At 45.7% G+C, this 21,879-nt stretch overlaps 1 protein-coding gene across 3 annotated transcripts in view; it reads left to right on the top strand.

Moving 5' to 3' along the window:
• Positions 1 to 15,018, top strand: part of LOC118214550 (protein diaphanous homolog 3-like) — a 334,802-nt gene extending 319,784 nt beyond the window's left edge. For all 3 annotated transcript variants that reach the window (XM_035394600.1, XM_035394601.1, XM_035394599.1), the window contains one exon: positions 12,411 to 15,018. In XM_035394600.1, coding sequence (XP_035250491.1) covers positions 12,411 to 12,721 — 311 coding nt within the window. In that variant the 3' untranslated portion in view covers positions 12,722 to 15,018. The remainder of the gene's footprint in view (positions 1 to 12,410) is intronic.
• The last annotated feature ends 6,861 nt before the right edge of the window (positions 15,019 to 21,879 follow it).

Raw genomic sequence — 21,879 nt, 5'->3', positions numbered from 1 at the left:
CTGCAGCACAGAAAGCACACTGTGATTAAAGGGGCCCCCAGGGCTTGGAAGCAGCTCTGTCTGGATGAGAAAGAGCTGCACTGGATGACCTGTATATTCCTCATCTGTATATACCCCGCTCATCCCTATAAGGAACCTTTGCAGCGATGCTTCCCAGTGCATAACGTTGATGGTTGTTGGACTAATAGCAGGTTCTGTACTTGGACAGAAAGGCAAGGAAGGTAATGAAACCTAGTTTCTATGATGCACAGATCTTTTTCCACAGTCTTCCACTGGTTATTTCTCTTTTTCCTTTTTCTTTTGTGCTATTTTCTTCTGAGAGGAGAGCCGGCCGGTGTCGTGGTTTGTGTGTGTTTTTCATCGCCGCAGCGAAGGGGAACTGCGGGACATCTTATGGCCCGCTCTCCCGCCCCGCTCTACCCCCCCGCGCTCCCACCCTGCTCTTACACACACCGCCATCAAAGCCGGATCAGGAGAGGCTGCTTCTCCCCATGGGAAGAGCCTCTCCGCCGCTCTCCCTGGTGCCTACCTGCCGTCTGTCAGTTTGGGGTCTGGCACGCCCCTCCCTCAGCTCTTTATGTGGTTCTCTTTTTCCTGGATAAGCACAATGCCACAGCCATGTAATTAACTTTATTTCACTGAAGGAGCGCACCCAGGAAGACCGTTCTGGGGTCTCTTGTTAAGCGCTTTCCCACAGTGAAACTAAGGGGTTTTTCTGTAGTACGATGACACCCAGCACGCCCCTGTTTCACTTTTATTGTTCATAATAAACGACAGCTTTTGTACCTACATAGGTTTCTGGTGATTTGGCATACAACATAATGTTTCTATTCTAGTCCTCTGGCTTTTTTTATAGACAATTTTGAAAGTGCCCGATTTGTTCTATGAGTTTTTAAACAGTCGCAGCGATAAGGTCAGTACTGGAGAAATTATATCCCACTTGTGAATACTAAACTTGCTTTGGGAAGACTTTACACTCTCGTTGATGTAAAAGTTGACTTTTTAAAAATTACTTCATATCTTATGTGTAGATTGCTAGCTTGATTCTTTGGCCACTTATTTGCTGTTTGCAATGAAATGAGTTCTTATTGGTTTGCTGGCAGTATAACTGTGGCTGTTATCTACAAAATGAGTCTAGTGAGTGAGCTAGCTATTAGTGTATTATTGTACTTAAGATCTTCCCTGCAATAGATGAATAGGGTCACCAAAAAAAACACAGTGAGTCTAGAAAGAATCCTCCATGATTCCTTACTCTAGCCTCTAGAGTTTAATGGTCTCTTTGTAAGTCATTCATTTCAGTTAAATTTAGCCATGGTAACAGCAGGACATTAGTGAAGTCTCAAGGCAAGCAGGAAGTATGGTTACAGAAAGTAGTTCTAGGAAGCCGGGTCACTCTCAGGAAATAGGGTAACTTTCAGGAAGTTTTCCATTTGGCCTACAATACAGCAAGTTTTTTTTTCCAGGTCCCAGTCAGTTTCACAACAGTGACGCTGTAGTGACTACTCACTTCAAGGCAATCCATACCATTCAGTCACTGACAGATTAGCATGTCAATGGGGGTATGAAGACACAGGCAGAACAGAAGTGGTGATACTAGCAGGGCTCAACTTGAAAAAATATGACGAGCAAAAGAATATAAAAAATCTGTCCTTGGGAACAATTTTGCTGCTGCATTACAGAACCAAGTAATGAAATAAATATCCAAAGTAAAAACTCACTGCAATACCCAGCAGAATGAACTGGGATTACAGAAAGCACAGGGTTCAAGGCAGGTCTGCCTGGGCTGAGTGCGAGGTACAGCCTGTTCTCACTCTTAGCCTCCTAAATCTAATGTCCTTTCGCTCAGGTGCCCCGCCCGTCATCCGCTCTTATGACATCATCAGGTCGTCTCCGTTTGTGCCTCTGCTCAGTCAGGGGGCTGGTCGCCCGAGCGAAAGCCAGCGTAAAAAAGCAGGTTTTTCACACGCGTTTTCCTGAGGAATCGCCTGCTCTTAAAGTCCGGCGAATGGCGGCAAATTGAATTTGCTGCCCCCGCCTTTCCGTAAAGCGTCTTTGATGAATTTCCGCGGTCTCCAATAAAGGCATTTAACATTCTAATGTATTTTAGTGTACGGTCTAAATTGCCCTTAGCCTCCGATGGCCGACTGAGCCGTTTCTAATTGAAAGTAAATTAGGGGGTAACTATCTATTTTCCGTTGTTGGTACCGGCAGGAATGAAACATTGTCGCTTGCGTCTCAGATTTATGCGGCAGTTACTGGTGCATGTCTTTTTAATTGCGTGTCTGGGCTCAGTGCTGTCGATGGCAGCGCCGGATGGCAGCCAGACGAAACCAGCGGTTAATTTGTGTCCTTTTTTCCCCTCTTAAAGGAATATCCACCACTTTCACTGAAGTCTAACGTCGAGGCTAATTGCCCCTAAACAACGGGCGGCTCTGGCCGACCGCGGCCCCGGGGCCGAACCCGCCATTAGCGCCGGCCCAGGAGACTCGCAGCGCGCGCCCCTCTGTCGTCACGGCGGCGTATCCCCTAACGACGTGCCGCGAGCTTCGTTCGTACAGCACGGGGGGGGGAGTGGGGGCTCGATGTCCGAGTTTAATCAGCAGTAATGGTGTCACTACGTAATCTTTCCCCTCCTTTTGTCCCTCTTGTGAAAGTCTGTGTGAAGTGAATTGTTCTTTTTTTTTTTGTTCTTGTACTTGTGTTCACCTGTCTTTGCACATTCAACATTTACATTACAGTGTTTCATTTTTGGATGGTTATCAAATGAGGACCCCCACAGAGTTGTGAAGGTAGATGTTTGAATATCTTTACAGAAAGTCCCATTGTGTGCATGAATTAAAAATAGCGGAACTAGACCAAGTTGTTTTTAAGGCTGTGATATGAAACCTGGTATTTTTTGTGTCGTACTTTTTTTTTTTTTTTTTTGCATCATGTATAAATAAAAGTTTATCTGATGACAACATTTAGAAACTCCAGGGTTTTAGTCAGTCATTGAGCTGCTTCCACAGGCAGAAGTCAATATTGATAGCCTTTGTCTCGCAGTTAGACTTTTATCAGCAACTAGAGCTTCACATAATGTCATCAAGGAGGTTTTTACATCTGTTGTTATTCCTTCATTCATGTGAGACACAGTCTCCAAACCCCTGCAAATTTAGCCTGGTAAATAAGCAAATTCAGTTATTTTCTGCTATTAGAAAATAATAAGGGCAAACGGGGAATGAACTAGCGTTGGCATGGCAATGAGTGTTGACCTTTTAAATGCATGTCTTTTCGTTATCGGAGAAAGACTCATTATACATTATGAGCCAAAACAATGCTCCTCCTTTTCCCAGAAATGGCAGGTTTAATTGAAAACATGCAACTTCCAGTGCTCCATTATATTTGGTGAATTGAGGCGAATGCGGGGGTCTCATTGGCCAAACGTACTTGCATGCGTCATTTGATTAAGCGCGCAGTGGTCATTACTGTTCTTCGCACAGTCATCTGTAAACAGACTAAGGGGAGCCAAAGTGCGCTTTTTGACTGGAGACCAGCAGCACATTCGCACTCCTCCGTCAGCTTTATTGTCTGCAGTGGAAATGTCACGCACGTCCGTCATCCAATCAGTCGTTTTTCATACGAGCGCAGCGGGATGGGCGACTGCACTTTCCGGCAGAATGAGAACACAGCATTAGGTCTCATGCAAATGGAGTGCAAAAATATAGTCCCTTAAAGGTTGGAAGCCGCATCCTGCTTGTGTTTTGACTGATTCCAGGCGCGGGGGTACAAGCAGCGGTGAACCACAGCCACACTCATCTTGGCCTTAATTTCAGAGCCTCTTATCCAGACCGTGGGAGACTGTGACGCTCTCGACGGGGAAAAACGGAGGGCCTGCTGGAAAGGGCTGGTGCTGCCGCGGGGTATTTAAGCAGAGCTCACAGCGCGCGTGTAGGTGTGAGCCGTGTTAAATACCTTTGCTCAAGGTTGCAGCTGTGGCAGTGGGGGATGTGTGGCGGCCATTTTGTGCCAGCTCGCTCACCCACACCCGAGGTGGAGAGGAGAGGGAATGGAGCCAATTAAAGTGGGAGATGATTGGGTGGCCAGGTTGAGGGACCGGTTGAGAATTATGGCGAAGATGCATTCTGTTATGATCCAGAGCAACAGCTGGGTACATTTTGTGGTTCATGAAGCCTCATTCTCCCATAATTCTGTTGTGCTCCTTGTGGTAAATGGTTGTTACTGCAGGAGCAGTTACTTGGACCATGTGTAGGCCACCGTCTTCATTTGCAGCCAAGAGGAAAAAATAAATAATTAAGCAGAGCAAAGTTTTTCATTATCGTGGCCAGTATTAATCTTTTTTAATCAGACTGCCCTGCGCAGGAGGACTTTAGGAAGTGCCAGGAATCAGAAATGAACGCGAGGCATGTGGGAGGAATAAAGAGCGGTGGAGTGGGGGCCGCCCCACACCTGGACTTGACTCAGCCAAACCTCCCCGCTCACTCAGGGCAGCCGCGGTGTGGAAGCTGAGCGGCCACCCCACTGAGCGCACACAGGGACCCGAGCCAGCGCTCTCTCTCTCTCTCCCCCCCTCTCTCTCTCTCTCTCTGTCCCTCTCTCTCTCTCCCCCCCCTCCCCCTCTCTCTCTCTGTCCCTCTCGCTCTCTCTCTCTCTCTCTCTCCCTCCCCCTCTCTCTCTCTGTCCCTCTCTCTCCCCCTCTCTCTCCCTCTCTCTCTCTCTCTCTCTCTCTCTCTCTCTCTCTCTGTCAGCACTCCGGCGGAACACACAGCCCGCGTACGGACCGGCTTCTCGCCGCAGCGGCGTGTCGGTGCCGCTCTCGTGATGCGGTTAGCGGTAATGCGATATGACGTGCAGAATCTTATTTATAGGACAGACAAACCAGTGAAAAGGTTTTTTATCGGTTTTTGAGTGGGTTGGTCTTTTTAAATATTCAGCTTCAATGAAATATGGAACATGACTCTCGGCTGTTTTGAATTTATAAGCACCGTGTGTTTCAGAAAAGGGGAGAGGTGCATATTGAGGCCTGTCGAAATGGGTTTCCTCGCGGAATACAAACTATTGTGAATAAAGGTAGCTGTATAAAAGACATGAAAGATCTGGAGGGGGGCAGGGGGTGGAGGGAGAGTACAAAGAAGTGAAAATAACTTCAGTGGAAAGTTCAAAAGAAGAATGGTTTAATCTTTTCTTTTTTGATGTACAAAACAATAAGCTTGATCAGAATTTTAACAGCCCTGTAATTGATTGTCATCAGTACTGAATGGTATTGTGCACATTCTCCATATTTGAGTTTTTAATTTTTTATTATTATTCTTTTTCCTTTGAAAGACTGCTATGTTCAATGAAGCAGTTAGTTTCTGAAATGCTGACAGATGGTCTAAATGTTTCTTTGTCTTATGTTCCTTGCTGTGATTGTACAGCTGGGTATTGTTTTACCTTAAAATGACTTAAATCGGGTAGGAAGGCGAAATAAGAAAAAAGTTCATTTGAAAAACACTGCGGAACCCAAACAAGCTGGTGATCAATATTAGTTTTCAGCGCGTGGGAGTGGGAGCCGGCCTGTTGTTTGTGAGCAGGCGTATACATATTCATTATTCCAGAGCACAGCGCTAAACAACAAACAGCAGCACACAATGGCTGAAACCCAAGGGGAGGGAGGAGAGCTGTGCTGAAGGGGGGGGGCACCCCCACCCACGCCCCCATGGGAGTCAGATACCCGCTGCCTCGCTCACTCATCGACCGCTCAGACCGCGCCAGACTAGCGGGTAGTTACACCGTTTTACATGGTGAGTTTGCACCTGGAGAAACATCTACTCTGAAGGCATAAGCGCCTCCCCACTTCAGAGATGCTTTATTTGCATGACAAGAGAACTTGTTGTAAAACATGTTTTTTGGTTTTTTTTTTAGTTTATTTTGGTTTGTGTGTCTCTCTCTCTCTCTCACACACACACTCTCTCTCTCTCTTGTTGGCAGAGTGCAGAGCTGTAGATGTGTGCAGTCAGTCCCAGCGTGTGAATGGTGTTAGCGCAGAGTCGGGGCGTGGCCAGTGCGAGGTCTCTGCGTCAGCACCAGTCTGTGGCGGGGCTCTGACAGAGCTGTGCACAGGGCGCTGTTCTGCCTGCTCAACACTCAGTCACTGCTGTTTGTTTCTGTTTGTGGTGTAAATCCACTGCCCTGCTGCATCAGGTGTCACCAGCACCACCTCTGGCAGGTGGGGATGGGAGGGTCCCGCAGACCTGCTGCATTTACAGTGGTCTCTTTAATGTCTCTCTTCCTCCCAAAGTTAGAAAGTGCTCTTACATTTTTACATTTTCAATGGAGCCATTCAGCAGACCCCTTGGTCCACAGCAGCTTGCTCATCTTAAGTGTTCTTAGAGGCAGTCCTTTCAAACAGCTGGACATGTATTGAAGCACTTCGGCTTAAGAAACTTTCTTAAGGGAGCAGGTGTGGCACTTCTGAATCTAAAACCCAGTTCCTGAACCACTGCTGTTCTTCTTCAGCTTTGGGTGTGGCTTGTGTGGCGAGTGCCGTCCGGTCGCCCTGTTCTCCTCTGTTGGGGCGTGACCGCGTTTTTGAGTGTGTGTGTGTGTGTGTGTGTGTGTGTGCGCCTAGGGTTCATCTGTGGGTATACACAGATAGAATTATTTGAAATGACCCTGAAATCACAGAGGCCCTTTGGAGTGACAGTGAAAAATATGTTTAAAAACTTAAAAAAACTTTTAAAAAACTTAAGCAACTGCCTGACCCTGAAATATAATAGTTAACAATACAAAAAATACGGTATCTATTATGAGTCGGGCAAACGGGGGGATAAGGAGTGTCGATGAGCTGAAAAGATATCTGCTTAAACAAACTATCTGAACAAATAATGATTTAAAAAACAGATTTAAGATAAAATGTGCGGTTTTGCCTAGAGAGAGACCTCACCAAAATCATTATCAGTACAATCTTCCCTGCCGGAGATAACTTTGATTCATTCCTTTTGCTTCCCCCCCTTCCTCAAATGCACCTTGCATTCAGAGCCAAATCAGATTTGTTTATTTCAAGCTGTTCTTCGTGTGAAATACTTGCTGACTATTTGTTTACACGGATATTTTATCTGTCGGCCAACAGCAGACATCACCCCCCCCTTACCCCCCCTCAGCCCCCCTCCCTTCTCCCTATGGCTGGTTAAATATGTTTAATCTCAAAATCATCAGAAAGCATATTAGATGGGAGCTCTACCCCCGTAACAAATGCAATTTGATGACAGTCGCTTCCCTCCCTGGGTTCAAATAACCATTAAGCTGTTGCGATTCGTAATTAATTTTTCAGTGCCGTTGAATGCAGTGGGATTCCAGGACCCCATTGCTGCTCTTTGTAAATTGCAGCGATTGTACAATAGCAGTAGTGTACCATAGCATGGAGCCTGTCAATCAGTCGGCAGAAGAGAGAGGGAGAGAGAGAGAGGGAGGGGGAGAGGGGGAGAGAGAGAGAGAGAGAGAGAGAAAGAGAGAGAGAGAGAGAGAGAGAGAGAAGCTCTCCTCTAAAGTGCACTACTGCTTTTCAATCAGCAGCATTAGCCATTCTCTTTCTGTGTCTCAACAAAGACATTGCGCTCTTAAGTACATGATGAGAATAACATTAGGTTTAAGAGCGAAGAAGCAGAGGAAGGAGAAATAAAGACCCCAGTTCAACAGGGGGAAAGCTCTTTGATATGAATTGCAATAGGGAAAGGCTTGGGGTTGCTTCACAAGCTTTACTTTAGGTAGTCATTTAGTCTAATATTTCCATTGTGCCTCCATTTTGTTTCGGCTATGCGCCGGTCTCTTGAAGGGTCAGTCAGAGGTGGGGCGAATGTAAACTTGCGGTAACTACCGGTGGGGGGGCTTTAGCTGGGTTTTTGCCGACTCATCTCGTGACCGGCTCCCCTAATTAGCGTTTGCTCGTCACGCGGCTCGGCGGTAATTCCCCACTCGTTGCTCAGCGGGTCCTTTCGACGCGACTTGGGGCAAAACCTTGCCGTCGTTTTGATTCATGATTCCATTTCCCCGTTTCTTTTTCCCTTCTTCGGTTATCACGTCCCCGTCTGTTTAGCACGCGGAGCGCTTAGCGGGCTGCCCCTGCACGCGGCTCGCCCTGCCCCTGCACACGGCTCGCCCTGCCTTTTCAGCGTGCACACGCGCGGGTCAGAGGAGTTAGCTGCGTAAGAGGATCCCTTCTCACCCTCCTGTGGTGGGGGGCAGGTATACGAGCAGAGATTGGTGTTCCTGAGGGGAACAGAAGAATTTGGTATTTGTGCTAATTCTCAAGGATAACATTTTACATTAAGTTGCAGCTATAGCTGTGTAATAAACATTGTTGGAGTTACTCGGAAATAGCAAGAGGTTATTACTGAGTAACTATAACATAGGTAACGTAGAATAACAGTTAGCTGTATTCTTAATTACATGTGAGTATATGTAAATACTTGCACTGATAGGCCGTACACAACAAATAAACATTGCCTGTTATTTTCATAAGGTCTTCATGACACGGAATGATTTCATTTTGGCAGGAGAGATGCAACAGGGCTGGCCTCGTTTCACATACGTAATTAAGAATACTGCTAACCGTTGTTTCATGGCACCTATGCTGGAGTTACTCAGTAATAACCCCTTATTACCAAATTAGTTCCAATTTATTTAGACAGGTATAGCTGCAGCTTAGTGTGAAGTGTTGCCTTCTGAAGGATGTGACTCTGTTAGCTTTTCAGAAGCTTTGGTAATTTCCCCACGGTGCCTTTCCAGTCCCTCTTTAATTTTCTGTCTGGCGTTAGGAACCAGAGATCTAGTGATAGTGAAATACATTGGACAATAATCATTTAACGTGGAGTAGAATACTTAAAATAGAATACATATAGAATGCGTTTCTGATGATTTAATCTGACTGCTAAACCTCAGGTATCCCTCTGCTTCCGCCATTACCCGCCAGCATAGGCCTTTCCAACCACACTCCTGTGTGCCGCATCTCGCCTCCAATATTTTTATCTCTCCCCGAGCATCTCACAGCACTCATAATTACCTTTCACTTCATCCCATGCCAAGAAAAACTGGAGCCGTTGCTACTTACTGCAGCATATTTCATCTGTATTTACGGTTGCAGGTATTATTTTATTAATTGTATAATAAGAAAATATGTGTGAATGGCAACGTGAGCGAAAGTCCTCTCTGTTCGGAGTTTCTGTGAATGCTGCGAACGTTCTCGGGGGGGAAAAAACGGGGGTGGACGTGAATCCGAAATGCATTAGGTGCAAATGCATAGGCCCGTGTCCACTGAGTTAAAAAGGCCATTACTAGCCATTAAGTTTATTTCTCTATTGTTATTATTATTTAATAATTTTTTCTGCGTCCGTGTCCATTAATTCCCTGTTCCCCTGGCACTCATCAGTGACATGTATAGCCTAATGCAGGCCTAATGTGTCCTAATGTGTTCTCCTGTGTGACCGAGCCGGGCTGTCTTTAATGGTCTGCCTGCGCTCGCTGAGACAGACAGACAGGCAGGCAGGCAGGAGCGCGCGCGGCTAATCCAGCCTGCCTGGGCCTCATTAGCTTTATCAGACGCACGGAATCAGCCGCCCGGTGCCTAATGCCACCAGTTCTCTCGAAGCACGTGGGAAGAAATTTGGCGGAGGTGCTCTCTCCACTGGCGTAAAACTGAGCGAACGATTCCGCAAGTGACACTGCTGTCCCATAAAATTAGCAGGGGGCATTCCCAAAAAAGAGACCCTCTCCAGTGTGTCTGAGGCTAATGGCTCCTGTTCCCGCATACAGCGAGCAGAGTCTTAAAGCTCTGCCGTTTGGGCCGGTGCAGTTTTAATAAGCGTGTGGCTGTGTGAGTGCAGCGCACACACGCGCAGGCTTCCACCGCGCTTCATAGAAAGTGCAGAGCGACAGAGGAGAATGTGATGATGTGTGAAAGATGTGTGAGAAGGACGTGTATTGAAGAGCGGGGCCGGGCCCTTTGTGTGGTCCAGCCTCGGTGAGACGGGCAGAGGGCCGTTTCTCTGATGAGCGTGCTGATCCAGCCGCTCAGAGAGCGAGGACGCTGGGCCGAGGTCGCCTCATCTCTGAAACGTCTCTCATGAGGAGCCCCAGAACGCTCCCGTCGCCTTTGATTTTCCAAGGACCAATCAGAGCGCGGCCGTGGGCGGCGAGGTTCACAGGCTCGGCAGCGCTCCTCTCCGCAGGATGAAGTGCGATTTTTACCTCGTGAGGAGGTGGGCAGGGGAGATCCTCCGCTTCACACCGCATCATGGCTCCCTTGACCCTCGTTCTTTCTTCTTGAGTTGCCTTGTGGGATTGCGGTGTTATAGGTCTAGCTGTGTAAAGATTTGTGCTGTGGTGTCTTTAACTCCTGCCTTCCTTTAATCACCGGCAGATTTGTTCATTTGGCCCAGTGGTGCGCCTGGTCTGGCCGGTTAATGGAATTCTCTTCATCATATTTAGATTTTTGTTTTTGTTTCGTTTTTTTCTTCATCATTCCGCATTTCCTCTCCCAGATAATGGAGTGCGATGCTAATTCGGACCACTCCGCTGGACGACTGCGGCTTCATTATTTTGGGAGATGTGGCGAGATTACCCGCGCGGCCGCGTAAAGCGCTAATCCATCACGCGGCGGCCCCCTGGCCCGGCGACGACGGCGCGGCGAGTGCCGTCTCCGAGCCGGAGCCGTTCCTGCCGCGGTCTTCAGCGCGGCCATAAAACACGTCGCCACCCGCCAGAGCGATGAGCCGATAGGATATCTCTTACCCAATAACCGCCAAAACTTTAAATGTCATGTCAAGCTCATGTTTCCTCTGCGTCCCTCTCAAGGTCGTATGAATATGCAGCCCTTCCCTTTTTATCTGACGTGTAGCGTCCGCGCCGGGGGTGTGATTCATAACGTGTGTCGCTTTTTCACAGGCATGGACGGAGGAAGGGAGGGGAATGAGAAAAGTCTCTTTAGTGCGTGTGTGTGTGTGTGTGTGTGTCTGCGTGTATGTGTATGCATGAGTGTGTGTGTGCAGGTTTGCGTGTTCATGTAAATGTATGTATATGTGTGTGTATGTACGAATGCTTGTGTGTGTGTGTGTGTGTGTGTATATGTATATGTATGGGTGTGTGTGTTTGTTTGTGTGCATGCATTTGTGTCAGAAAAGCTTGGCTCGATATGGGAATTTTGTGTCACAGTAATAAACATTTGTATTATGGTATGAATTGTATTAATTGTTTTTTTCTTTTTTGAATCATGACAAAAAGAAAAGAGAAAAACAAGGCATGTTCGAAATGTGAACAACCTTTGGAGCAGCGTTTCTATATTTTTGTTCGAAATTGTTTAGACTCTTTTTGAGCTCACAGTCTAAATGAAAAGAAAAATCCATCTCCTGTAATTTGTCTTCTCTCTGTCTGCGTAGGCCTGATGTGGGCTGACTTGCACTGACTGTGCTGAGCCGGAAGATGGTCTTGCAGATGAGAAAATAAATTTGTTGTGTTTGGACTTTTTACGAGGAACAGCTCTCAAACACAAATGGCAAATTATGCTCGACTCATCACTGACTTCTGCAAGTCACCCAACTTTTTAAAATCGTCAACAAGAAGGGTCAGATGATTCAACTAATAATTTACTGATTTGGCCTTCAAATTATTCAAAGATTATAAAGTAAATTACAATAATCACAAATGTAATAGTAACAAATGAATGAACTTATTTATGGTCAAAGGCTGTACAGGAATAAATGAGGATAAGCGCTGTTTAACTGATAACTGTGCCAGCCCTAGTGTGGGAGGCACAGTGGGTCAGTCTGAGCCTCTTGTCCCTGGTCTGGGTGCTGTAATGAGTCCAGACCTCCGTCTCTTATTAACAAGCGCCTGGAAAAGCCCTCGTCTGGGATGTTCAGTGGCCCTCGCCGGAGGCTTTTTAAAAGGGGGCGGGTTCGGCTGAAAGGTGGGATATGTCATTTCCTGTCATGAAGCGCAAGCAGTTGGCGCAGTGGGGCGAGCGTGCGGCAGGGCCGGCGGTGCGTTGGAATGCAGGCAGCGCTGGAGCCGGTAACACCGCCGCTTCCACATCAGGATCATTTATTTCCCGGGCTGGAGTGTCGGCGTGAGGGCGCAGGTGTGCGGGGGCGGGCAGCTCTTCAAACGGGACGCTTTTTGGGCCGAGGACAGTTCCGTTTAATTATTTTCGGGGGTTTTGCAGCGCCGGTGGTTTGCGTCATCCTCTTGATTGACACCTCGCGGCTTCCCGCCCACCCGCCCGCCTCTCTCTGTGCTCATCAGTATCTGGAGTCTAATGACTACTTCCCGTGGCCCAGTTTCAGAGTGCTCTGGAGTTTTATGAGATCCTGATTTCTTTTTATTTCTCTCTGCTTCCCTCTCCCCCCCCCCTTCTCTTTCTGCTCACCCTCCCCCCACAGAAAACCAGAAGACACCTCTGCAAAGGTCACGGTCCCGGCAGAATATCAATTTCAACTCGACAAGAGCGCCCATCGCCAAGGATCTTAATTACGAGCCTGATCCCCATTCATCTGCTGCCCGCGGTAAAGCTCCCGCAAGGCGACAGAACCACAGCGGGGCCAGCAGAGAGGCCGAGAGGGAGGCCGACAGGGAGGGACCGAGCGCTGCAGAGACCCAGTGTGAGAGGGAAGGGGAGGCGCAGCCAGCCGTCTGCCCTGCCAATGGAGAGAGTGATGTGGAAACCCTGCTGGCCAGGTTGAGAGCCCTGTAGCTGCACTGTCCTCTGCCTGTCTGTGCTCTTTCCTGTAGCTGCACTCTCTTCTACCTGTCTGTCCTCCTTCCTGTAGCCTGCATTGTCCTCCGTCTGTCTGTTCTCTTTCCTGTAGGCCACACTGTCCTCTGCCTGTCTGTGCTCTTTCCTGTAGCTGCACTCTCTTTTACCTGTCTGTCCTCTTTCCTGTAGCCTGCACTGTACTTTGTCTGTCTGTCATCTTTCTCCCCCCATTTCCTGTAGTCTACTCTTTCTACCCTGGTCTGTTTCCTGTAGTCTACTCTTTCTACCCTGGTCTGTTTCCTGTAGTCTACTCTTTATACCCTGGTCTGTTTCCTGTAGTCTACTCTTTCTACCCTGGTCTGTTTCCTGTAGTCTACTCTTTATACCCTGGTCTGTTTCCTGCAGTCTACTCTTTATACCCTGGTCTGTTTCCTGCAGTCTACTCTTTATACCCTGGTCTGTTTCCTGCAGTCTACTCTTTATACCCTGGTCTGTTTCCTGTAGTCTACTCTTTCTACCCTGGTCTGTTTCCTGTAGTCTACTCTTTCTACCCTGGTCTGTTTCCAGTTGTCTGTCCTTCCTGCTGTTTTGTGCTCAACCTTGTGCAGTGCTCTGTACTCTTTCCTGCGGTTGGCGCTCTCTCTTTATTGTATCAGCGAGGCCCAGGTCACACACTCTCCAGGATAACCTTCCTGAAGTCTACAGACTCATCACAACAGAGTGCAAAGTCACCATTTCTAATGAACAGAAGTCTAACAATTAACCTTTCCTTCCTGATTCTTTGACCTTTCTCACCGAGACGGGCGTTTTGTTCTGGAACATCTGAGCGATACTGTGCAAGATTTTTTCTTTTCTTTTCAGCAAATTCTGCCACTTTTCCCTTCATAGGGTGTAACAATTATACTGCCTTGATCCTAAATGGACACGTTAGTTTGTTTGAAATTGTAATAAAACACAGGTTAACAGTCTTAAATCAGCTGCACTCAGTTTATTTTAGGGTCCCTGGCTTCCCCATGACTTTTCATGCGAGTGATCATGGAACACGTAATATTTAGTGATTCTCCTACTGCATTTATGCATCTTAAAAGGAGATAAACAGCCTAGCCCGACTGCCAAAGAGCTTGACAAAAATTCACCCTGATTTTGAGCAATATATTACTGATCCTTGCTATTTATTATGCACCTTCTCAATTTTTGCTTGTCTTTGGATTTTACTTACACATTTTGTGTCTAAATATCTAAATTAACATATATACTTATATTCACATTAACAAATGGGATTGCTGTCTTCAGTGTCTATTTTGTGTCTTGGTAAAGCCAAAAATGGTAGCTGGGTGATTTACCAGCACGATTCAATGACACATCAAAACAACACCGCATAGGACCTGAACACTGCAATCTGTGTGTCATGGAAGCCTTGTAGTCAAACATGTATATACACTTTTATTGTATAAATAAAGCTAAATATTCTTCTATATCTAAACACACTTATATATGCCCATGCTAAATATGCACGTACACTTGGCTATGCAACATTTTTGTTTTTTCTGTGTAAATGTAAGTCTTCTAGATCATTCGAGATCTTGTGTTTTCTTTATTAATGTTTTTTTTTTTTTTTTTAGCTCATACAAGAACTTTCCTTCTTCCTTTTATACAGTACTTTATATAACATTTACTTTCATTCCCTTGTCTTACGGCTCCCACTTAATGATGGACTTATGGGTATTCCTGCCAACAGGAAGTTATGTCTTAAACAGAAACCCCTGAATACAAGTCATGGTCTGCATCCGGTTTAAACAAGAGATCCTTAGTGGTGTCTCAGGATGGTCTGCTTGCTATAAAACTGGCTGATTCCGAGTCACTTTTTCTTTCATTATCTCAGTGTGATTGGACATGTTATTACATTAACAAGATTCGTCTGGTAAATTGTAAGCACTTCCCTGTTGGGTTAGGATAAATGTTTCTCTTTCTTTTTTTTCTTTCTTTTTTTTAATATGTTGTTTTGTTGAATTTGATTGAGACACCAAGGGGATTTTCAGTTAATTGTCATAATCTTCTCTTGAGCACCGCAAATGCGATTATCTATTCAGAAAGTGCAATAATTAGACTTAAAATTGAGCAAGACAACGGAATCTATTTCTGAGTGATTTTTTTCCCCCCCTGCTTTGACTTGGCCAATTCAATAGTGTTCTCCTGTTTCCTGCAGAACACCATGAGTATTTAATTAGGGGATAGTGTTGTGAATGAAAGAGCTTCTTTTGTAGTGTCATTTATGCAATAAAAAAGCAAACCTCCGTGTGAGTATCGCGCTTGTTTTGTGTGGGTTGCCTGATAATGTATTGGAAACATTAATTGGATTTCACTTTGTCATTGAGCTGGGTTCGTTAAGGGAGAAAAGGCTCTGGCGGGTTAGGGAGCCTGCCGACGTGAATCTCATTTTCTGCATCAGTACCTGTTTGGTGCTTCACCTAATGGGGAAAAGTGCCACCCGCGATCAACAGCGTTATTGTTGTATAAATAATAATCACCAGTAGCTTCCAAAGGTGTAGGTTCCTTCTGAACCCGTCCTGGCGCGCGCCCGGTGTTGGGCTGTGAGCTCAGCGGCAGAACTGGCGCGGGGCTGGACGGCCGTCCCAGGGTTCACTGGGATTATTTACACTTCCCTGTGTAGGCAGCAGAAAATGAAACGCTAATTGCATGTACGCCGCCTTACAGAGCCATGGCGTTTCAGGGGCGTAATTGTCAGGTGGTTTAAATAAAGTTCTTGTGAAAAATGTCTCGTGTGATATTATTTTCTCTCCCGCTAACACCCTTTCTGTTTCAGACGTGCCCACCTCATTTTAAGCTTCCGCTCGCTTCGTTTTATTTTTTAATGGGACAGATAGATTCGGCAAATCCAGACGACTGGTCGAGTAGCTTTCCAGCTTTAATCATGTTCCTTATTAACTATACATATGTTAAAATGACATTTGTGTTGTGTGTGACATAGACAGTGTGCCTGCCTGTGTGTTGTAAGGGGCAGAGTTTCTGAAGGAGTTAACTGGGGAATGAGCCTACACGTCTATCACAAAGTCTGCAGGTGCACATGAACTGGAGAGCACAAAAACTGGATTATATTTTACCTTCTTTTGGCTGTTGCCAGGATACCATCTAGTTTACAAGCAAGTACTTTTCCCCACTCTCTCCTGCGACGGTTCTCCTGTCATTGCAGTAGCCAGTTCCCAGAATGACTCCTGTCTGTGTACAGAACTTAATCTGCCTGGGAGAGTTCTAGTGTGGCATACACTTACTGTATAATATTGATGGTTTGAACAGTTGTTCTCATCCTCTCTGCTTTACCAAAGATAAACTGTCTCTACCATTAGCAGATGGGGGGAGGACACTATATTTTTACCCCTTTAGACTAAAACACCTCTAGTGTAGCATACACTTACTGTATAATATTGATGGTTTGAACAGTTGTTCTCATCCTCTCTGCTTTACCAAAGATAAACTGTCTCTACCATTAGCAGATGGGGGGAGGACACTATATTTTTACCCCTTTAGACTAAAACACCTCTAGTGTAGCATACACTTACTGTATAATATTGATGGTTTGAACAGTTGTTCTCATCCTCTCTGCTTTACCAAAGATAAACTGTCTCTACCATTAGCAGATGGGGGGGAGAATACTATATTTTTACCCCTTTGGAATAAAACACCTCCCCCTCCAAAGGTGAGAAGGAGAGAGAACCAGCACTCGCCTAACAGACACAGACTAGCCTGTGTGACAGCACAACTGACCAGCAGCTCAGGTTCTGGAATGGACTTCCTGTTCACACTCAGCCAATCAACAGTAATGGAGCAGTCAGAGGTAGGGTCCCAACATCGAGGAACCTCAGTTGAGATTTTTAGTCAAAGTTTTGTGAGCTAGCTCTGAGTTCTGCTGCTCTATCTCTGTTCCTGACAAGCACACAAGAGGCCCTGGAAAAGCCAAACCTTGTCCTTGTGGTGAACCTTACATCATAAAGAGATTCTCCAGGAGGCTGGAACTCAACTTTGCAACAAGGAAAGCTTCTCTTCACTTTTTTTTACTCATGGTGGAAAATCAGTCAGATGTCAAGACATTGGGTTTGGTGAGAAATCTGAAGCAGCAGGCCTTTTCCAGGAAGAAGGAGCCAAGTTCACTCAGCGTCCACGAACAGCCAAAAGACACCAGTCAGCCACGTGGACAGACGTTCCATGTGGGACAGGACACCTCTTCCACAGTGGGCCCGCAGGACCCTCTACAGCCCCCAACTGGGCAGCTTAGTACAAGTACCTCAGATCATCAAACACTGTAACAAAATACTTGTCTGAGCATTTCCACTCCTCTAATTTTTCTTCTTTGTTTTTATTTAATCAGTTATATTAGTCATAAGATAATATCCCCTTCACTCCACCTTTGAATTCAAAGTTGTAGCAGTTGGAACGTCTGAAAGACTAATGATTTTTCTCATTAAACAGCAAAGCGTGTACATCTAAAGAAACAGATGCCATCTTTTTGTGCTGTATTTTTGTTTATAAGCAATTTTAAGTAAATCCAATGAGCAGCTATTTTTAATGCTTAACATTGTGAATTTTGTGTACAAGAGTCATACGTCTTGTACTAGAGCCATATGCCTTTGCCGAAGGCTATGCAATACGGTGCAACTGTCTTTTCAGACTACTGTAAATTTTTTTTTTTTTTTTTTTTTTTTTTGCTTTGCACTAAAAGTTCAGTGTGAATTTCCTTCTTGGGTAGCTCAGCGCTATTCATTATTTCATCCCTGATAAATGCAGAATTTTACCTTTTCAGACTTTAAATGTAGTCTGTTGTGAATAATGTGTTTTCATCAAGAACAAACAATATGTAAATGCATACCGGAGTTGCAGCCCTAATTTCTTAGCTGTTCAGTGCTTTCTAGATGCATTCTGGAATTGTCAGTGCTGATTTTTGCACAGATGTTCTCTTTAAGATCCACAATTCTCAATAAAAGTGCAGTAAGCATATCTGTGATGCTGAATTGGCTTCCGTTTAATGATGGGATGCATTAAAATGCAGTAAATCAATGGGGATTCCCAGTCACAGGGAATTTCTCCATCAGCTGGTCTCATTTGTATTTCTAGGTGTTTATTGACAACAGCCTTTAGTATCCACTTGTAAATAAGTTGAAGCAGAAACAATTTCTGCTTTGTGAAGTGCTTTAGAAATCGATTTTAAAATGCTAGTCGGGTCCAACTCCCATTTTCTGCATTCAGTGCTGTCATTGTAAGGGGATTGACTTTAAGATAAGTCCTTTTAAGTATTCACAGTCCACAGTATTGTTCAGACCCGAGAGTTAATTTGGTGTTCTTATGAGGGTGTTGCTCTGCTAGATGTGCAGTGTAAGGAGAGTCTGTGTCATGTCTTCATAATGTCTTCAGAGGTCATTAACCATGCCCCTCCATTCGTCTTACTGGGGCATCTGTAAGATTCCGGAGGTTTTCACATCGGAAGCTCATCAGAAGCACCAGTCACTGGACCGTGTTCTGTTCGCGTGTGGAATCGGCATCCATCTTTGAATCCCACAGGTAACGGCAATGTTTAAATTCTATAAAAAGATAATGTCCACACAATGCTAAATGCTCCCAAGCAGTTAAAAAGTTTAAGTGGAACACAACAAAAAAACAGGGCAATGTTTCAATCCCACGGAGATCTTTGTAAGGTTACCCAACAAAGAATCCTGTGGGATTGAAACATCGTGTTTTTCGGTCATGTGTTCTGAAACTTTTCTTCTTGGGAGCGTTTAGCAGAGTTCGTATCTCTCTTCATGTGATTCATCCTCGCCCAAGCACCTGCAGAGACTTCTCAGATGTGCGCACTTGCAAAGGTTTTCTGATGTTTAAATTCTCACATTCTGCCTTCTGCCCCTTGATAGTTCATTAGTTCAAACTGGTAAACCTTGAGTCCCAGACATCTGGCTTACCTCACCCCCCCTCAAAAAAGGCAATCGAATGAACAGACTGACTTTGTGCAGCAGAGATGTGGAAACCCTACTGTAATGGAATATATGGCCAAAAAAATAAACTACTATTGCTTTCAGATGCATCTTTTTTAAGTGCTATGAAATATGTTTGTTATAATTTTTTTTTAAATTGCATTTATAATATATTGGAGTATATTTCATAGAATAGGAGGGACCACACCATGTGTTGTGCGCTGATGACCATCTCAATATCAGACCTGGAAAAAATACTAAATTGAATTCATAGTTTAATACAATAACTGCACAAAGATTGGGTCATATTCATCTAATGTGGAGCAAAGGAAAAGCCTATTATTTCCATCTTTCCAAAACTGTTACTGATCTTCATTGATGCCAGTCGGCTTTAGGGGTCAGGGAAATTTTACGGTTTCTCCAGTTTTTTTATTTATTTATTTTCTTTTCCTTTTTTAATGTTATTGGTTCCCTTGGCAACCTGTTTGTAAATGGCACCAAATGTGTATTGTATTTCAAATTGTATGACTGGATGGGTGAGATGTCAGTTTTCATAAAAATTCACATAAAAAGCCATATCAACAACAGGAGTCCTAGCTGAAGTTAACAGAGAAAACATAATCTCAAAGGAAGCATCATAATGACATTTTTAATAACAAGTCCAGTATCTTTTATTTCTCCCATTGATGTCTACCAATAAGGCTGTGATCTGAAACGCCAATGACTGCAGGCTAACCAAAATGTTAGCCATTGAAGTCATTAATCAAGCTTTTGATCAAACTTTTTTTTTTTTTATCAAGTAAAGCAAATGCATGGGGAAAATGAAATGTGGACATTCTCTGATTCGTCTCTGGACTGTTCTAAAATTGAGTGAGTGACTTCAGCAGCTTCTGTTGCTGTTCAAACATGGCCGCCGCAGGACTGTTCACACTCCCTGCTGCACTTACAGAAGATGGAGGGTGGGAGTGAGATGGAGAGGGTGCCCAAAAGAAGGAGAAAAGAAAAAAGGCCAGTAGTGTGGAGGACTCCTTTTTCCAGTGTTATTTTATGCTTTCATCCTGCCCAGGTAGTTCAGATAGTTATACAAGTTTCTGAGCAGACTTTACAGTCGCAGGTCTAGGAGCAGTTGGGGGCTGTCATCTTAAGACGGTACACTTCAAAAACAGACATTGCTTTAAACAGGGAAAAAAAAAACAGAATTTTACAGTAGTCTTGCACTGCACAACTTTGCATGCAAAGTTTTCTGGCCGTTGTAGATGAATCCTGTGGTTTGGAAATGGACAGGTGAGAGTTCTATTCCTGTGTTCTGATCCGGGCTCCCCCTGTGATACATCAGAGGTCCTCTGACAGAACAGCACAGAAATGCTCCCAGGGCCCTTAATGAATACGCCATCTTTTCTCCGTTAGAACACGTCTGGCCTCGCACACGCACACGCGCGGCCTTTACCCGGGAAACCGCGCGCCGAGTCATCCTGACATTACACGCAGCTGAAAGAGACACATGAGTTTGGGGGGGGGGGGGGGGGGTGGCGGCTGCCGTGGTCATGCCTGGGCGGCATTAACCTCCGTCGCTTGCTCGTGCTGTCAGGCAAACGAGAGGGGGGGGGGGGGGGCTGGCAGACGACAATGCGGCCACCTTCCTTTGACCTTTTTAAGCTGACAGAAGCGCGGTGAGGTCAGGTGGGACTGGTGTAATGCTCTTCAGGCAGAGCAGGGCGGTGACATTCTGAGTTAATTTATACAGACAGGCAGGCCAGGAGGGAGCGGAGGAGGGGGCCTCGGTCTGTAAAATGCCCAGGAGAAGATTTGGCCCTTTCAGTGCCTTTGCTATGGTGGAGACACGCAGCGCTGCACTGCATATTTTAGGCGGAAAGTGTTTTGCCGGAAATTTCCAGCTGAGAGAGAGGTTCTGCAGCACAAAATTTGTGTATAATATTCTACACTTATTGGAATATATATTATTCTCCAGAGATTTGTTTTACCGAATGTATGTTGTTTGCTAGCAGAATTCTGAATGTGAAAAACAGGCCATTTGCTCTGAAGTTGAAAAAAAGTTCAGAATGAACTGTGTCCTGATACTTTTTTTTTTTAAATCTTAAACGTCCAGCAAATAAGCTGCCGGTTATTTGTTGTCTATTTTTATTTAGTATTTTTTTGGGCTTTTCTCGAATTACCTCTGTGGCCAGATGGACTCTTTCTCAGTCGCTCCCACGGCGCCTACTCTGATTTAGTTTTTGCGTTTGAAGGTGGCTCTGCTGGACGTGGGATGGAGAGGCAGACGGCACTTAAGCGAGGACACGCGCGCCAGGCCTCTCCCGAGCGTTTCCAATTAGCGCCGCTCCCGCCAATCTGCGCCCTCCCGCTCGGCGTGCGGACAGGCCTCGGCCCCGTTCCCGCTAACGCGCGCCCCCCCCCGCCCCGCCTCCCGAGCGCCAGACGCGAGCCGAGCGCTCCGCGCAGAGGCCTCCCTCCCTCGCCGTGAAATTCCTTACCGCTGTAGTCATTGAGTACTTGCCTAATAAAGAGGAAAGCAGCATATTGTGTAACAGATTGCAATCTGTGGAGTTGTAATTGGAGGCTGTGTAAACCTTTCCCCCCCCCCAACTTCTGAAAAATGACAGTTAAAGTGGAACAGTTCTGCCTTGCGCTCCTTCCGTTCTTATCAGTGTATTTTTGTTTTTCACATAGTTTGTATATTTACATGCCCGCCATTTGAATGGCGACTTCTTTGCAAGTTATGATCTATTTGACGTGGCTTTGATGTTGTGAACTAATTCAGTCCTCCCATCGCATCAGCGCGCACGGAAGCGAGCGACCTTGTGTCACAAGGACAGCCATTTCCTGTGGGTGTCAAACGGCCCAGGCTGGGCCATTTCCCCTAATGTTTACTTTCTGCAAATGTTCCGTCCCTAATCGTAAATCTCCCCCTTCTAACCTCCTCTTGTTCCTGTTCCTGGCAGTACTGTATTGAATAATTGCAGTGTCTATCAGCGTAGGATCCTTGAGCTGTTCCTGGGCCGGCTGCCTTGACATCTAATAAATAAGGTGCTTGGCGAATGCCAGGCTCCCTCCCACCCCCACCCCCACTCCCCCCCGGCCTGCCCGGAACGCTGTGTCCTCACGCCCCTCAATCCCCAACCCCACCCCCCAACAGTGAAGGGACTCCACCAGAATGGG

The sequence above is a fragment of the Anguilla anguilla genome, chromosome 15 (genome assembly GCF_013347855.1).
Source record: "Anguilla anguilla isolate fAngAng1 chromosome 15, fAngAng1.pri, whole genome shotgun sequence".
Lineage (NCBI taxonomy): Eukaryota > Metazoa > Chordata > Actinopteri > Anguilliformes > Anguillidae > Anguilla > Anguilla anguilla.
The sequence above is the reverse complement of the archived record's forward strand: the minus strand, read 5'-3'. Positions and strand labels throughout refer to the sequence as shown.